The sequence below is a fragment of the Orcinus orca genome, chromosome 17, assembly GCF_937001465.1.
Source record: "Orcinus orca chromosome 17, mOrcOrc1.1, whole genome shotgun sequence".
NCBI classification, from domain to species: Eukaryota; Metazoa; Chordata; class Mammalia; order Artiodactyla; family Delphinidae; genus Orcinus; species Orcinus orca.
The window spans coordinates 85,785,798-85,799,919 of record NC_064575.1 but is presented as its reverse complement, the minus strand read 5'-3'; the positions used below and the strand labels follow the sequence as shown (position 1 = coordinate 85,799,919).

Here is a 14,122-nt window from a genome sequence, read left to right as displayed (position 1 = left end):
GGCCAGGAAGCGAGGTACTTCCGCTGGGATGCTGGGTCTGGGGGTCCCAGTGAAGGCCACCCAGAGATGATGAGCACTGAGGAGGCAGGGTCAGGCGGGGCATGGACTTCCAGGGGCTCAGGCTGTGGGTGCTTCCCTGGTGGCACAGTGGATAAGACTCCTTGCTCACAATGCAGGGGACCTGGGTTCGATCCCTGGTCAGGGAACTAGATCCCACATACATGAGGCAACTAAGGGTTCGCATGCTGCAACTGAGGAGCTGGCAAGCTGCAACTAAGGAGCCCACGTGCTGCAACTAGGACCTGGTGCAACCAAATAAATAAATAAATATTAAAAACAGACAAACACTAAAAGCGGGGGCCTGGCCCGTCTCCGCCCTCACCCCCACCAGCATGTCCCTTCCCAGGGCCAGCTGATGGCGTGGTGGGGCTGGACCAGTGGCAGGAGGGATGTTGCCAGGCTGTCAGGGCCCTGTGGGCTTCAGGGACGAGGCTGACCCTACAGGACAGAGTGAGGGGCTGGACCGGCTCCCGTGACCCCTTGGTCTCTTGGCCCCAGAGCCTGCATCCTCCTTGCAGAGGGGGCTGGCAGGCGAGTGTCGGGTCCTCGGCGTGTGCTTCAGGAGGACGCTGCGTGGGAGGGGAAGCCGAGGGCAGGACTCATGCAGCTGGGCAGGAAGGCAGGGGTCAGTGGCGCCCCAAGGGGTGGGTTCTTGGCCAGGGTGTCTGGCGTGTCAGTGGTGAGTGCTGTCCCCAGGCTGGCCCTGGCCCCAGAGGGCCTTCTCCCTGCGGACAGGAGACAGCTGTCCCAACCTTCTCACTCCTTTGCCCCTGACATCAGCTTCTGGAGGCAGGTAGGGCTGGGTGGCCCTTTTTGGAGGTAGATGGGCACCATGGCCCGGAAGTGAGGTCCTTGCCGCATGGCGCCCAGCCAGGCAGCTGCAGGGCCAGGACTTGGACCCAGGCCTCTGGACAACCCAGCAGGGAGGGGACCGGTGGGTGGGAGCTGGCAGCAATGTTCTGGATCTGAAGAGGCTCCCCGGGAGCCTCCACCGTATCTGCCACTCCACTGGCCGGGGCCTTAAACACCCGCCTTTTGGTGCCTTTCCAGGGCCAGGGGTCGCCACGGACGGCAGCGGGACACCGGAGCGCACCTCGCCGCCTGCCGGCCCGAGGAAGGACTTGGCTGCAAGGGCCCATGGCCGGGTGGCGGGGCCCAGGGCCTCCCGGGCCAAGAAGAGGAAGCCCAACTTCTGTCCGCAGGAGACGGAGGTGCTGGTGGCCAAGGTCAGCAAGCACCACCAGCTGCTGTTTGGCACCGGGCTGCTGAGGGCCGAGCCCACCCGGAGGTACCGCGTGTGGAGCCGCATCCTGCAGGCCGTGAACGCGCTGGGCTACTGCCGCCGCGACATCGTGGACCTCAAGCACAAGTGGCGGGACCTGCGTGCCGTCGTGCGGCGCAAGCTGGGCGACCTGCGTGGAGTGGCCCCTGGCCCCGGCCCTGCCAAGCCCCAGGCCCTGGCTCTCACGCCTGTGGAGCAGGTCGTGGCCAAGACCTTCTCCTGCCAGTCTCTGCCCTCTGAGGGCCTCAGCCCCGAGTTGCCCAGAGGTGAGTTCATCGCCCAGCTCAGCCGGCAGGAAGCTCGTGGCCACTGAAGGCCACTGTCCCTCCCCTCAGTCCTCCCTCCACGATCTCTGGATCCTTCCTGTCCTTCATCCTCTGCTCCTTCACTCACGTGCTCGCCCAGCCGGCCGTCGTGCACGTGACAGCGTCTAAACCCCAGGCATTCAGGGGCTTGGCTTCCTCCTCGGTGGTGCTCGTCCCCTCCCTCACCTGTCGCAGAGGAGAGCCAGGCACAGACAAGATGCAGCTGTCTTCTCAAGGGCACCTAGTTCCAGCCTTTGGGCTGTGACCTACAATGAGGAAGACCTCTTCTCCTGGCAGTGTCACACGTGAAGCTGAAACACAGGGTCTCCAGGGCAGCGCTTACCCTGCTCGTCCCACACGCACTTGCTTTTCTCTCTCTGTTTCTGGTTCAGTGTCCAGACGAGGCCTTGGCTCGGGCTGGGCTGGCCCTGCAGCTTCAGGATGGGCAGGTGGGGACCTGAGACCCTGTTACCCCGGTTACCTCGGGCCTCCCAGGCAGAGCCCTTCCCGGGCTTTCCAGGGGAGCATCGCTCTGCGGGGCCTGACTTCTCCACAGAGGCTGCAGTCAGGCACAGCGGGTCAGGGAGGGCGAGGTCAGCGCAGGCCTGCTGTCTGGCAGCCCAGAGAGCGCTGGGGCGGTAATAATAGGTGCCGTCTGGGCGGCACACGGGCCGCAGAACTGCTGTGTGAGGCCATCGTGGCAGCAGCTGTGGAGCCGGAGGAGAGTGAGGGCGCCCAGTACCTGCGCTGGGTCCCCGCTGCACGAGTGTCACATCTCCGTGCTGCCCTGGGGCTGGGCTGGCCTAGAGCCGGGGCTGCAGTGGGTGGCCCCTGCTCCCCTCCAGATGCCGGCCCAGCTCTGCTCTCCCTCCCAGCCTGTGTGAGGTCTGCGGGCTGCTCTCCTTCGGCTCCGGCTTCCTCCCCTGTCCTAATATGTTCGAGGACTGGCCGTGGGTGTGGGGTGTGTCATAGCTTGTCCTTCTGTTGCTCGGGAGGGGCCGCTCTACGGTTTGTGTCCGTCCACGTGGTGGGCGGGCTCCTCGTTGCTGGCTTTTGGCGCAGTAAAAGGGCGTGTGAACATCTGTGTGGAAACACGTCCTCGCTTTCTTGGCGGGTTTGGATAAACACCTGAGAGTCGAATTGCTGGTCCAGCGTGAGTGTAAGTTTAACTTTGTAAGAAACTGCCGAGCCATCGTCCACAGCGGTTGTACGTTTTCAGGCCCCAGGGCAGCTGTGAGAAGCCCTCTGCTTGGCGTCCCTGCTGGCAGTCATGCTGGCTTCAGCCACACAGAGCTGGCGGGAGAGGGGCCTTGCTGCGATGCAGCCCGGTCTCTGCACCAGGGGCTTGTCCTGTGCTGTCTGTCCGTTCATCCTTCTTCTTTGGTGCAGCGTCTGCTCACACCCACGTCCATCTCTTCCTGGGCTGCTGGCCTGTCGCGTGCATCTGCTCAACCTTGATTCTGGAGACAAGGCAAGGGACCTGCCAGACACCTGTATTGAACCTGTGGTCCACGTTGAGTTCATTTTTGAGTGTGGTGGATTTGGGGTCGAGGTTCTGTAGATACCCAGTTATCGCACTGTTGGTTGAACATGGAATGACCTGGGCACCTCTGTTTTCATGTTTCTTTCAATCTGTGTCTCTGCTTATACAGCCCACGCTGTCTGATTACGGAAACTATGAGGCCAGTATTGAAATGAGTGGGGATCCTTTCCTCCTGTTTTCCGAAAGGCTTTCTGTAGAATTGGTATTATTCTTCCCTTAAATGTGTGGCCACCATCTGAGACGGCCTTTCTTTCTCTGTGGGAGGATTGTCACCCACAGTCTCTCTAACAGTCTGTGCCACCCTTGCTGCGGTCCTTCTCGAGTGAGCTTCACTGTTTTGTGTCTTTCAAGGGACTTGCCTGTTTTGTCCAAGTTGTCAGAGTTGCTGGCAGGAGTTGTTCCTAAAGTTCCCCTCGTGTCATCTGAATGCCTGTAGGACCTGTAGTGAGAGCTCCTCCTTCCTTCCTGATGTTGCTAATTTGTTTCTTTTCTGTTTTGTTCTCAACTAGTCTGGCTGCAAGTCTATCAATTTTGTTGATAGTTTCAAAGAGCCAGATTTTTACTTCATCAGTTTTCTCTATTTACCCACTTCGATTTAACTGATTTCTGCTGACCTTTATTATTTCCTTTCTACTTTGGGGTTGATTTGTTTCTGTTAGATCATTGACTTGGGACTTTTATCCTTTTCTAATGTAAGTATTTATTGCTACAAATTATCCTCAGCACATTGCTTTACTTACACACATTTGTATTATGTTTTCATTCAGTTTAAAATATTTTCTAATTTCCTTTGTGATTTTTTTTCTTTACTAATGGTTATTTGGAAATGTGTTGTTTTTCAAATAAGTGTCTATTTCCAGATCTCTTTCTGTTATTGGTTCCTAGTCCTGTTGTGGTCAGAGAATATACTGTGCGTAATTTCAACTATTATCAACAATCGAGACTTGCTTTATGGCCTGAGGTATCGGCATCCTCTGCGAGTTGCTTGTGTGTCTGACAAGGATGTGCGTTCCGCTGCTGCTGGGTGGCGCGTCCTGCGATGCTCATTCCGGTCAAGTTGCTGGAGAGCACTGACAGACAGCTGATCTTCTGTCTGCTCGTACTGGGAACTCCTGAGAGTGGGGTGTCGGCGAGTCTCAGTTTTGCCAGTTTCTACTTCGTGTATTTTCACACAGTGATACGAGGTGCATATTTAGGTCATTTGTCTTTGTCGCTCGTCCCCGATACCATTGTAACCACGTCCTTTTGGTCTCTGGTTGGACCCATCGTCCTGAGTGCTACTCTGTCTGATGTCAGTTGTGGCCCCTCCAGCTGTCTCATGATTACTGTTACATTGATGCACTTTCCAATCCTTTACTTTATAAGCTGTATCTGATTTTACACGTGAGCTGGGTTTCTCGTGTTCGGCGTGCCGTCGAGTTTGCTTTTGTCCCATCTGACATCTCTGCTGTGGATTGAGTGGTGGCAGCAGTTCACCCTGAGCTTCCGGTGATGACAGAGATGTTCTGAATCCACACTCCAGCGTGGTCTTTACTGGTCATGCGTGGGCTGTGATGCATGACCCTGCCTTAGATGGGTTCTCTCTCGTGTCAAAACGTGTGTGTTTGGGGTAAATCTGCCACGTCGATAGTTGCTTCCTTTGTTTCCCTGTGACCCCTCGTCCTTCTTCTCTCTGCCTTCTTCCTTTGGCGTGACTGAGTGTGGTGCAGTGCTCTGTGTTACCTCCGCTGTGCCTTCTTTCTCTGGCGTGACTGAGCGTGGTGCAGTGCTCTGTGTTACCTCCGCTGTGCCTTCTTTCTTTGGAGTGACCGAGTGGGGTGAGTGCTCTGTGTTCCCTCCGCTGTTGGCTTAGGGGTGTTCTAGTTTTGAGTGGCTTTGCTTGGAGTGTGTAACCAGCGTCTTTAGCGTCCGTGGCCTTCCCTCGAGGAACAGCCTCGCCTCCTCCTGGTGTGTGAGCTCCTTACAGGACTCCCGTCTGCGCCCCTGCACCCCGCACATACGTCATGTCTAACGCCGTTGGTGCTCGTTTGGCTCCGATGATCTGACTCTGAACTAGGTCAAGAGCGAGACAGGATGTCTTCGCTTGCCCGCACGCTCGCCCACTGCGGTCTTCAGCCCCTCCGGCCGATCCAAGCGTCTTTTGCCCTCCTGAGCTGCTTTCAACATTTCCTGTCCTGCATCTCTGGCTGAAAGAGCTTCTCTCAGCTTTTTTCTGTCTGAGAATCAGTCTTTATTTTGCCTCTAGTTTTGAAATATATCTCCACTGGGTACAGAGTTCTGGTTGACTGATTTTTTTTTCCTTTCTTTTCAGTGCTTAAAGATGTCATTGCGGGGTTTCCTGACTTCCGCAGTTTCTGAGGCTGCCGTTGCCCTGGGCTGTGCCCAGCAGTGGGGGCTTGGCCCGAGGAGCTGCCCCCTTTGCCCTTCTCTTCGGCCCCCACTGAGCATTGCGGCTCCTGTTCTGTCTCTGAGGCTCTGCTGGACCCCGAGGGGACACAGCTGGGAGGGGGTGGCTCTGCCCAAGCATGGTGGCCCTGGGATCCACCCAGGGATCCGCCTTCAGGCTGCGCAGTGAAGATGTGACCTCCCCCTCCTGTCTCCTCACAGCCACCGAGATGGACCTGAGTGACCTCCAGGAACTGTTCCAGGAGACGTCGGCCAGCGTCTTCCGAATCAACTCCAATGGTGAGTCAGTGCCCTGGCCTCACCCTGCCCTGGCCCGGGCCGCGGAGTGCACTGCGGGAGGTTCGGGGTGGTGGCCTCCCGCACTAGGGTGCCCTGTGGCCCAGGCCCTGCTGACGCAGGACAGCGAGGTGGGGGCAGGGCATGAGCCCAGTGCTTTGGGCTCAGGCTGGGCTGTGTCCTCGGCAGGTGCCCTCTTGGGCCCGTTCCTCCCTCCCCCGTCGCACACCTGGGACCTGGATGGGCCCCCTGGGGAGGAGCGTGTCAGAGCCTCCCTCAGACTGGCAGGGCCGCCCCCTCACAGGTCACCGAGGCTAGGGGTCAGGGCGAGAGCCACAGCCCACGAGGACAGGGCTTGTCCTCCACTCCCTCAGGACACGGGGGCATGGGCACAGGGTGGCCCGGGCTCCCTGTACCCTCGTGGGTGGGAGCTCGCGTTTGCCCTGAACTCTGAGCTCTCCCAGGTCAGAGAGCGCTGACCAGCGGGGGAGAGAAGCCCCTCCCTCCCCAGAGCCAGGGCGAGGCCCACTGGGGCAGCTCCCCAGGGTCCCTGAGCCCCACTCAGGGCCTCTGTCTCTGGACAGCTGGGGAGAGGGCTGCCCTGGGGCCCTGCTGTGGGGTCTCGGCACCCACGTCCCTGCACAGAGGCAGGCTGGGGGTGCATCCTGGAGGGTGGGGACTGCGTGGTGGAGCCCCGCTGCCCCTGACTCCTGCCCCCTTCTCTCGGCAGTGGCCTTCTTGGAGCAGAGCCTCCGGTCCCTGGGGACGCCAAGTGGCACGCAGGAGCTGCGGGACAGCCTGTGAGTGTGCGTGTGGTGCGTGTGGGTGTACACGGATGTGCCCTGCACCCACTCGCATGCCGGCCCATCTACACACCAGCCCGACAGCTGGCTGGGCTCACGTGGGGCCACCCCCAACACAGATGTGTGACACCCATGTAGACACACCTGTGTACAGGTGTGCACTCAGGTGGCGGGACATGCGTCTCTTGCACACTTTTTGCTTCACTGACTGTCCCCTCACGTGTCTGCCACACACCAGAGCTCCGGCTGCACCTCCGAGGTCTGGGCCAGTCACCAGTGGGTTTAGCGTTCTCTGCCCTGATGATTCCTGATGCTTTGGAATTAGCTTGTGGCAGCAGGTAGGGCTTCCTGCTGGCGGGGCTCAGCCCTGCCCTCGGCTCCTTGCATCCCGCAAGTACCCTGGGAAGGAAGGGGGCAGGTAAGGCTGTTCCCCTTCATGGAGGAAGACTCTGAGGCCCCGGGAGGGGCTGGACGTGTGGCTCAGGCTGCACCTCTCTCAGTGGACAGGCCAGAACCCAGCCACCCACTCGTCCGTCCGTCCCCCCACCCCTCCTTCCTTCTCTCCGTCCACCCAAGCAGTCTGGGACCACCCCTGCCAAGTCTCGGGGTGCAGAGCAAGGCAACAGAGGGCCCTCGGCAGATTTTGTGTGCAATTCTGCTTTAAGTTATTCTTTACGTTTCTTTTTGAAAGTAGCATGTATTGTTTCCTGATGGTGAAAGCAGTGCGTGCTCGTGGGCACTCGGGTGGCCTCCTGCCAGCCTCTTCTCAGGCCCACAGGCGTTTCGTGGAGTCGCGTTTCAGTCACTGATGTCCTTAGGGACACACTTAGGGCTGGGGCTATGCGTGCCCCCGTCGCACACTGAAGATGTGCCTTTCAGAGGCACAGATGGCGCTGTCAGCTCTGTGTGGTTGTTCAGCTGAGATGCGGGACCGCTCTCGGGCTGGTCCGTCTTCAGCATCAGGAACGTGCAGTCTGTCTCTGTGCTGCTGCCTGTTTCTGGGTTGGGCTCCCGGAGTGCGGTCCCCAGGGTCAGACAGGTGGCCTTCTCAGAGCCCTGACCCTTGAGCGCGTTTCCTGGGCTGCCTGGTCTGGGGGCTGGAGGATGCCATCACCGATGTGGGTCTGGAGAGGGGAGCGGGCCCTTCCCCGGGCCCCAGCTGCTCCCCACCCGCCCCTGCAGCCTCAGCTTCCAGGTCCACAGCTCGCTGAGTGCCTTCCTGCCCCGCTCCACCCCTCAGGAACCCCAGCCCTCTGCCCCTCCTCCAGGTGGGGCTGACCAGGCTCCCTAGCCTGTGTGTCCTGGCCTTCCAGAGCCTTCCATGGCCACATATGTGGGGGGAATTTGTGCACCTCCTGGACCGTTAGCATTTTTCTTTTTTTCTTTGCGGTACACGGGCCTCTCACTGCTGTGGCCTCTCCTGTTGCGGAGCACAGGCTCTGGACGCGCAGGCTCAGCGCCCATGGCTCACGGGCCCAGCCGCTCCACGGCATGTGGGATCTTCCTGGACCAGGGCACGAACCTGCGTCCCCTGCATCGGCAGGCGGACTCTCAACCACTGCGCCACCAGGGAAGCCCGCCGTTAGCATTTTTAAATGACTTGAGACAGCATGGAGTTGTCAAGTCTATATTTTCTCCACATTGACAGTCACCAGCTTTTATATTTTGCCAAGTAAGGACATTAAAAAAAAAAAAGTACGCTACCATCCACTATTGCCATCATATTAAAAAATAAAGATATTTCAGTACTCCTGAAGTAGGCAGGACCTGATCTCAGGAGAAAGAACAATCTTTCAAATTGAATAAATATAGCTTCACGAGAACCTCACAAGGTTGAACCTGTTTTTCTCATCTTGCGTGAGACAGGCGTGGGCTTTGTCATTTCTGTGAGCCACCGTGAGTGGCTCTGTCCCGCCCCCCAGCACGGCTCCCAGACTGGCCGAGGTGGCCGGGGAGTGAAGGTGAGGCTCATCGGTGTCAGCCCAGGGCACTGCTGGGCCCCCCCGGCAAGAGTAGCTGAGTGAATGGACGGTCCTTCCAGGAGCCCCGGGCAGGAAGCCTGCCCTGCGGCCGCACCTCCCTGCTGGACGTCCTCCAGCTCTGCTCATCTTTTCTGAAATTGTCTTGGCTACTTCCGATTGGTTGTATTTCAGCATAAATTTTAGAGTCAGCTTGTCCTTTTCTGATGTTTGAAGCTTGCTCTAATTTTATATGGGGTCACAGTGACTCTGCAGACCCGTTTAAAGAGAACTGGCCTCACAGGGATCCTGAGTCTTCCTGGCCATGAACATGGTCGGCTTTCGTCTCATTTACAGGTGTTTTTTTCCCAGAAGTTCCTTGTAGGTTTTAGTGCACTGGTCTTGCATGTATTTTGTTAAATTTATGGTAATGATTTCATATGTATATATTTTAAAATTAATTAATTAATTAATTTATTTTTGGCCGTGTTGGGTCTTCGTTGCTGCGCGCAGGCTTTCTCTAGTTGCCCCGAGCGGGGGCTACTCTTCATTGTGGTGTGCAGGCTTCTCACTGCAGTGGCTTCTTTTGTTGTGGAGCCCAGGCTCTAGGTGCGTAGGCTTCAGTAGTTGTGGCACGCGGGCTCAGTAGTTATGTCTCGCGGGCTCCAGAGCACAGGCTCAGTAGTTGTAGCTAATGGGCTTAGTTGCTCTGTGGCATGTGGGATCTTCCTGGACCAGGGATCGAACCCGTGTCTCCTGCATTGACAGGTGAATTCTTAACCACTGCACCACCAGGGAAGTCCCTATATTTTTATACTGTTGTAAGAGGTATCGTTGCTTAAATTTCATTTCCCATTTTTGGTTCCGCTACATGGAAATACAGCTGATTCGGTTTATCACCTGTGCCCTGTGCCCTCGTTAGATTCCATATTCCCTAGGATTTTTCTACATAAATGAACCTGTCGTCTGTGACAGAGACTCTTCCACTTCTTTGTTTTAAATCTCTGTGCTGCTTACCTCTTTCGTCCCGTTACAGTGTTGTAACCGTGTCCTTTTATAGTTAGAATGTCATAAACCTATAAAGTTCCACGTGGAGGTAGGCAGTCCTGGAAGTGTACGCCTGTGCCGGTGCCTGTTCAGGGGGAGCCGCCCGCCTGTCCTGGCAGTGACAGGAGGCTGCTTTGTCTTTACAGTCTCTCTTCATCAAGTTGATCACCTTCCCTTCTCTTTTCTAGTTTTCTTAGAGCTTTTGTCATGAATTCTTGTTGAATTTTGTCGGATGCTTTTTCTGCATAGTTTATTGAGATGATTTTCTCCCTTTTAAATTTGTTCTGTTAGTATGAGGATTACATTAATTGATTTTGGATGTCAGACCAACCTTGCGTTCCTTGGACGATGTTAGACTTTTTGTATGTGGTTGGATTCAAGTTTCTAATATTTTGTGCAGGATTTTTGCTGCTCTGTCATGTGACTTTTGCTGCTCTTTGCTTTTAGATTCTTTGTTTAGGTTTTGGTATCAGGGTAATGCTGGCCGCGTAAAATGTAAGTGTCCCTTCTTGTCTGTTTTCTGAAGGACTCTATAGTATTGATATTACTTCTTTAAATATTTGATGGTGAAGTCGTCTGTATCTGTAGGAATGTTTTCGAGAACAAATTTAATTCCTTCAGTAGGTGTAGAGCTGTTTAGGTTTTCTGTTTCTTCCTGAGTCAGCTTTGATAATTCTTGTCTTTCAAGGAATTTTTCTTTTTCATATTAGCTGTCAAATTTATTGGCATTTGGGATTCATAATATTTCCTTATCTGGGTGGGAGGTGTGACAAGGAGGGAGGGCTCTGTGGCGCCAGCGACCACGTGACCAAATCCCGAGGGGAAACGCGGCGTGTGTCCCTGCTGTTTCCTGTGGCCTCCGGGCGACCTGGGAGGAAAGGGTCCCTGCACCGCGTCCTCGGCCCACGCCCCCTTAGGCTGGTGCAGAGTCTCCTTCCTATGCCACCCCCATCCCCCTTTCCGCATGCCGCAGCTCCGTGTGACCCAGGGGCCAGCGTCGGGGCCTGGGGCCTGCCCGTGCCTCCCGGGGCGTCCACCTCGGCAGACGGCACCCGGCTCCGTGGGTGGCCTGTCCGGAGCTTCCCATGTTCAGCCCGGGGTGGCCTGGTGCCCACGCCCGCTGCTGCCACGTGGGGGTCCCACAGGGGGCAAAGGGGCATCTGCGCTGCAGCTTGAAGGTCGGGAGGGTCTCTGGTGTCTGCGCCCCACAGCCAGGCCAGGGCCCTTCCCTCACTTGGGCCTGTGAGCCCGCAGGAGGCCTGAGGACACGGTCTGCCCTGTGTCACTCCATCCACAGGGGCAGTGGTCAGCCCCAGGCGGTGAGGGGCTGGTCTTTTCAGCACCTTCAAGGTCACACTCAGAATCATAAACTGAGGGGCTGGGAGAGGCCCCAGGCCCGGCCTCCCCCTGTTCCTGGGTCTGGAGGTGGGAGTCTCACCGGGGCCCCCAGAGGCCTGGGAGAAGGCTGGGCTTTCCTCAGCAGTGGTCCCAGGGCCACCTGTGCGGCCACCGTGCTTCCTGGGCCCCGACCGGTGCTGACCCACAGCGGCCTTTCCACAGGGAGGGCTCATGGCTGGGGCCCCGGGGGTGCAGCTGCCGAGCCCGTGGCTTGGGTATGGGGTCCATGGGGGCTGGGCGGTGAGGGGCCTGGTGACGCTGACCTGAGTTCACCGTGTCATGTTATTTCCCCCCTCCCCCGCCTCGCCTGCCCCCTCCCGTGTCCGTCCCTCCCTGGGCCTATCTTTACGTCCTTCCCGTCTGTTCCCTTTTTCCCCTGCACGACTCCTCCTTTCCTGTGCACTTTCCCGTCCCTCCGCGAGCCCGCCACCTGCCGTCCTGCCCTTCTGTGTCATCCCCCCTTTCTGCTGCCCGCCCCCTGGTCTTCTCTCCCCTCCACACCCACTCCAGGCACACGGTGCAGCAGCAGACCAACCACGCGATCGCAGCCAGCACCAGTGCCCTGAAGCAGATGGCTGAGCTCCTGCGGGGCTGCTCCCGGGTACGTTCGCTGGGGGCCGGAGGGGGCCAGGGCCCGGGGCGGGGGTGGGGAGACAGATGCTGGCCACGCGGCTGCTCGGGGCAGAGGTCGCGCGTTCCTCTGTTCACTGGGCCGCGGGCCGGGCAGCGGTGCAGGTGCCGTGGGCTCCCGGCCTCCTGGGCAAGAGTGCCCTGTCCCCTTGCCCTGCTCTACGTGCCCCTCACCCACCTGCCACCTCTACGTGTGCCCTTCCTGCCACTGCACTCACCGTCGGCCTCCTCAGCGTGGTCACGGCCACTGCATCCCAGACCACGGCCCCTTCACAGCCCCCACGTCCCCGCTGCCCCTCCCCACTGGCCTCTCACGTGCCCTCCAGCCCTGGCCGGCTGTCTGTTATCCACACCCTACCTGCTCCCCCAGAGGTTGGGGGAGCCCAGAGCATGCAGTGTTGCTAAACCCTCGCGGGTTACAGAGCAGGGGCCTGTTTTCTTCAGTGAAGCTTGTTTGCTGCCCATTCGTTTACATGTGGCCCAGGGCTGCCGGCAGCTACAACAGCAGAGACCCACCTCCAAATCCTAAAAGCTGAGAGAGAGGCCCTGCCTCTGGTGAGGAAGACTCAGGCCCCGTGGTGAGCCCCGCGGGCGCCATCCAGCAGTGGGCGGGCGTGGACCACTGATGCTGCTCAGCCTGGGCGAGCACAGAGCTCCCGCGGGGTGAGAGGAGCACGTGTGTGTTCTGTTCGTCCGAGGTGCCCGGAGGTCCCTTTGGAGACAGAAAGCAGACGTGGTAGCCTGGGCTGGGGACTGGTCTCAGGAGGGCTTTGGGGGTGATGGAAATGTTCTAAAACCAGGTGCTGGTGCTGGTTGTGCAACCGAAGCTTACACTTAAGGTGAACTGTGCACTTAAGATAGTTGGATTTTTACCTCATAAAGTAGACCCAGCTCGAAAACTTGAGTTACACTTTGATTAAAAAAATATATATATACAGTGAAAAAAACGTCCTAGGATCAGGGGTCAGGTGTCCCTGCATGGCGTGGGCAGGGTGCACCCGAGGTCTCAGGTGGAGGAAGCACTCAGAGCTTTGCTGGGAGTGGCGGGCACTGCTCTGCATGCGATATAACAGTCACAGCCTGGTCGTCGGGACCAGAGGCAGGCGCCTGGTCCTGGCCTTCGCCCAGGGTTCACGCAGCACAGGGCAGCGTCTACAGCGGTTCTGAGGCCTTGGTGTTCATGGGCCTGTTCACGTGTGGCCTTGTGACGCATGTCCCCGGCTCTGTGTATGTCACGAGGGCTGGAAAGCAGAGTTGACCCCCTTGGGAGTTCAGAGGGCTCACTTTTAGCCTAATATATCCTTCCTTCTTTCCATCCACCCACCCACCAGCCCCCCGTCTGTCCATCTGTCCCTCCATCCATTTACCTGCCTGTCCACTGACTTACCCAGCCATCTACCCACCCATCCCTCCATCTGAGAACCAACAAACATTTATTGCACACCTACTCTGTCAGATGCTGGGAGAACACAAGTGCGGGCCTGCGGGAGGACGTCTCGTCCAGGGGGGCAGCGTGGGTCACTGCTCTCGCAGGGAAGAAGGCTGAGCCCGTCACCTGGAGCTGGTGCTGGGCAGCGTGGGTCACTGCTCTCGCAGGGAGAAAGGCTGAGCCCGTCACCTGGAGCTGGTGCTGGAGCACATGGGCTGCAGAGCTGGAGATGGTTTGCTCAAAAGCACTAAATAGCCCCTTGGGCCCTCAGGTCTGTCCTGGGGCATACATATGGTGCCAGTTATAAGAGCCTTACCTGGACACTGAAACAGACTCCACAGAGCTGCAGCCACACGGAACTGTGAGGCCCAGACACTGCCAAGTGCCCTGGAAGGGCAGGTGTTGGAAAGCTGGTCTCCCGAAACGCGCCTGGCCTGCTGGTGCCCCGTGGCTCCTTCTCACCCATGGGCTTGCATGGGGTGCATGGTGGCAGTGAGGGCTGGGTTCTGGGACTTGAGACGCAGGGTCTGGGGAGTGTCCAGGGCCCTCCTGGGAGCTGACAGGAGGTGCTGGGGGCAGGAGGGGACCAGGAGCCTGTGTCCGCGTCCTGGTCCAAGGACACTGGGACTGGCGTGGCTCCATTGGTGCTAGTGCTGTGTGGTGAGAGAGGAGGGGCTGTGGCTCCTGATGGCCTGGCGGTGTCAGGGTCCAGGGCTTGCTTGCCCATTCCCTCGTTTGTCAGTATGCCTTGAGTGCTGGCTCTGTGCCGGGTTTCATCCTTGACGCTGGGGTGCAGAGACGAACGAGAGATGAGGTCCCATTCCAGCAGGACAGAGGCCGTGTGTGAGCGCCGAGTTGCTGGGGGCAGGATGGATGGTTTGCCGGCTGCAGTTCTGATGCTGGGGCTGACATGCAGCCTTACCACCTGTGTGACCTTGAACAGGCCACTTAGAACTTGTGCCCAAGATCTCCTGAGCTGTTAGGT

General features: G+C 58.0%; 1 protein-coding gene across 9 annotated transcripts in view; it reads left to right on the top strand.

The window, feature by feature from the left end:
• The window catches only part of TSNARE1 (t-SNARE domain containing 1), a 395,042-nt gene that overhangs the window by 36,525 nt on the left and 344,395 nt on the right, over nucleotides 1-14,122 (top strand). For 8 of the 9 annotated variants that reach the window (XR_007472769.1, XR_007472770.1, XM_049700691.1 and 5 more), the window contains 4 exons: nucleotides 1,111-1,608; nucleotides 5,798-5,875; nucleotides 6,603-6,672; nucleotides 11,589-11,679. Coding sequence is in view for 7 of the 9 variants with exons in the window: in XM_049700691.1 (XP_049556648.1) it covers nucleotides 1,111-1,608; nucleotides 5,798-5,875; nucleotides 6,603-6,672; nucleotides 11,589-11,679 (737 nt within the window). In the remaining 2 variants the exon portion in view is untranslated. The remainder of the gene's footprint in view (nucleotides 1-1,110; nucleotides 1,609-5,797; nucleotides 5,876-6,602; nucleotides 6,673-11,588; nucleotides 11,680-14,122) is intronic. The other variant, XM_049700695.1, reaches the window with a different exon arrangement.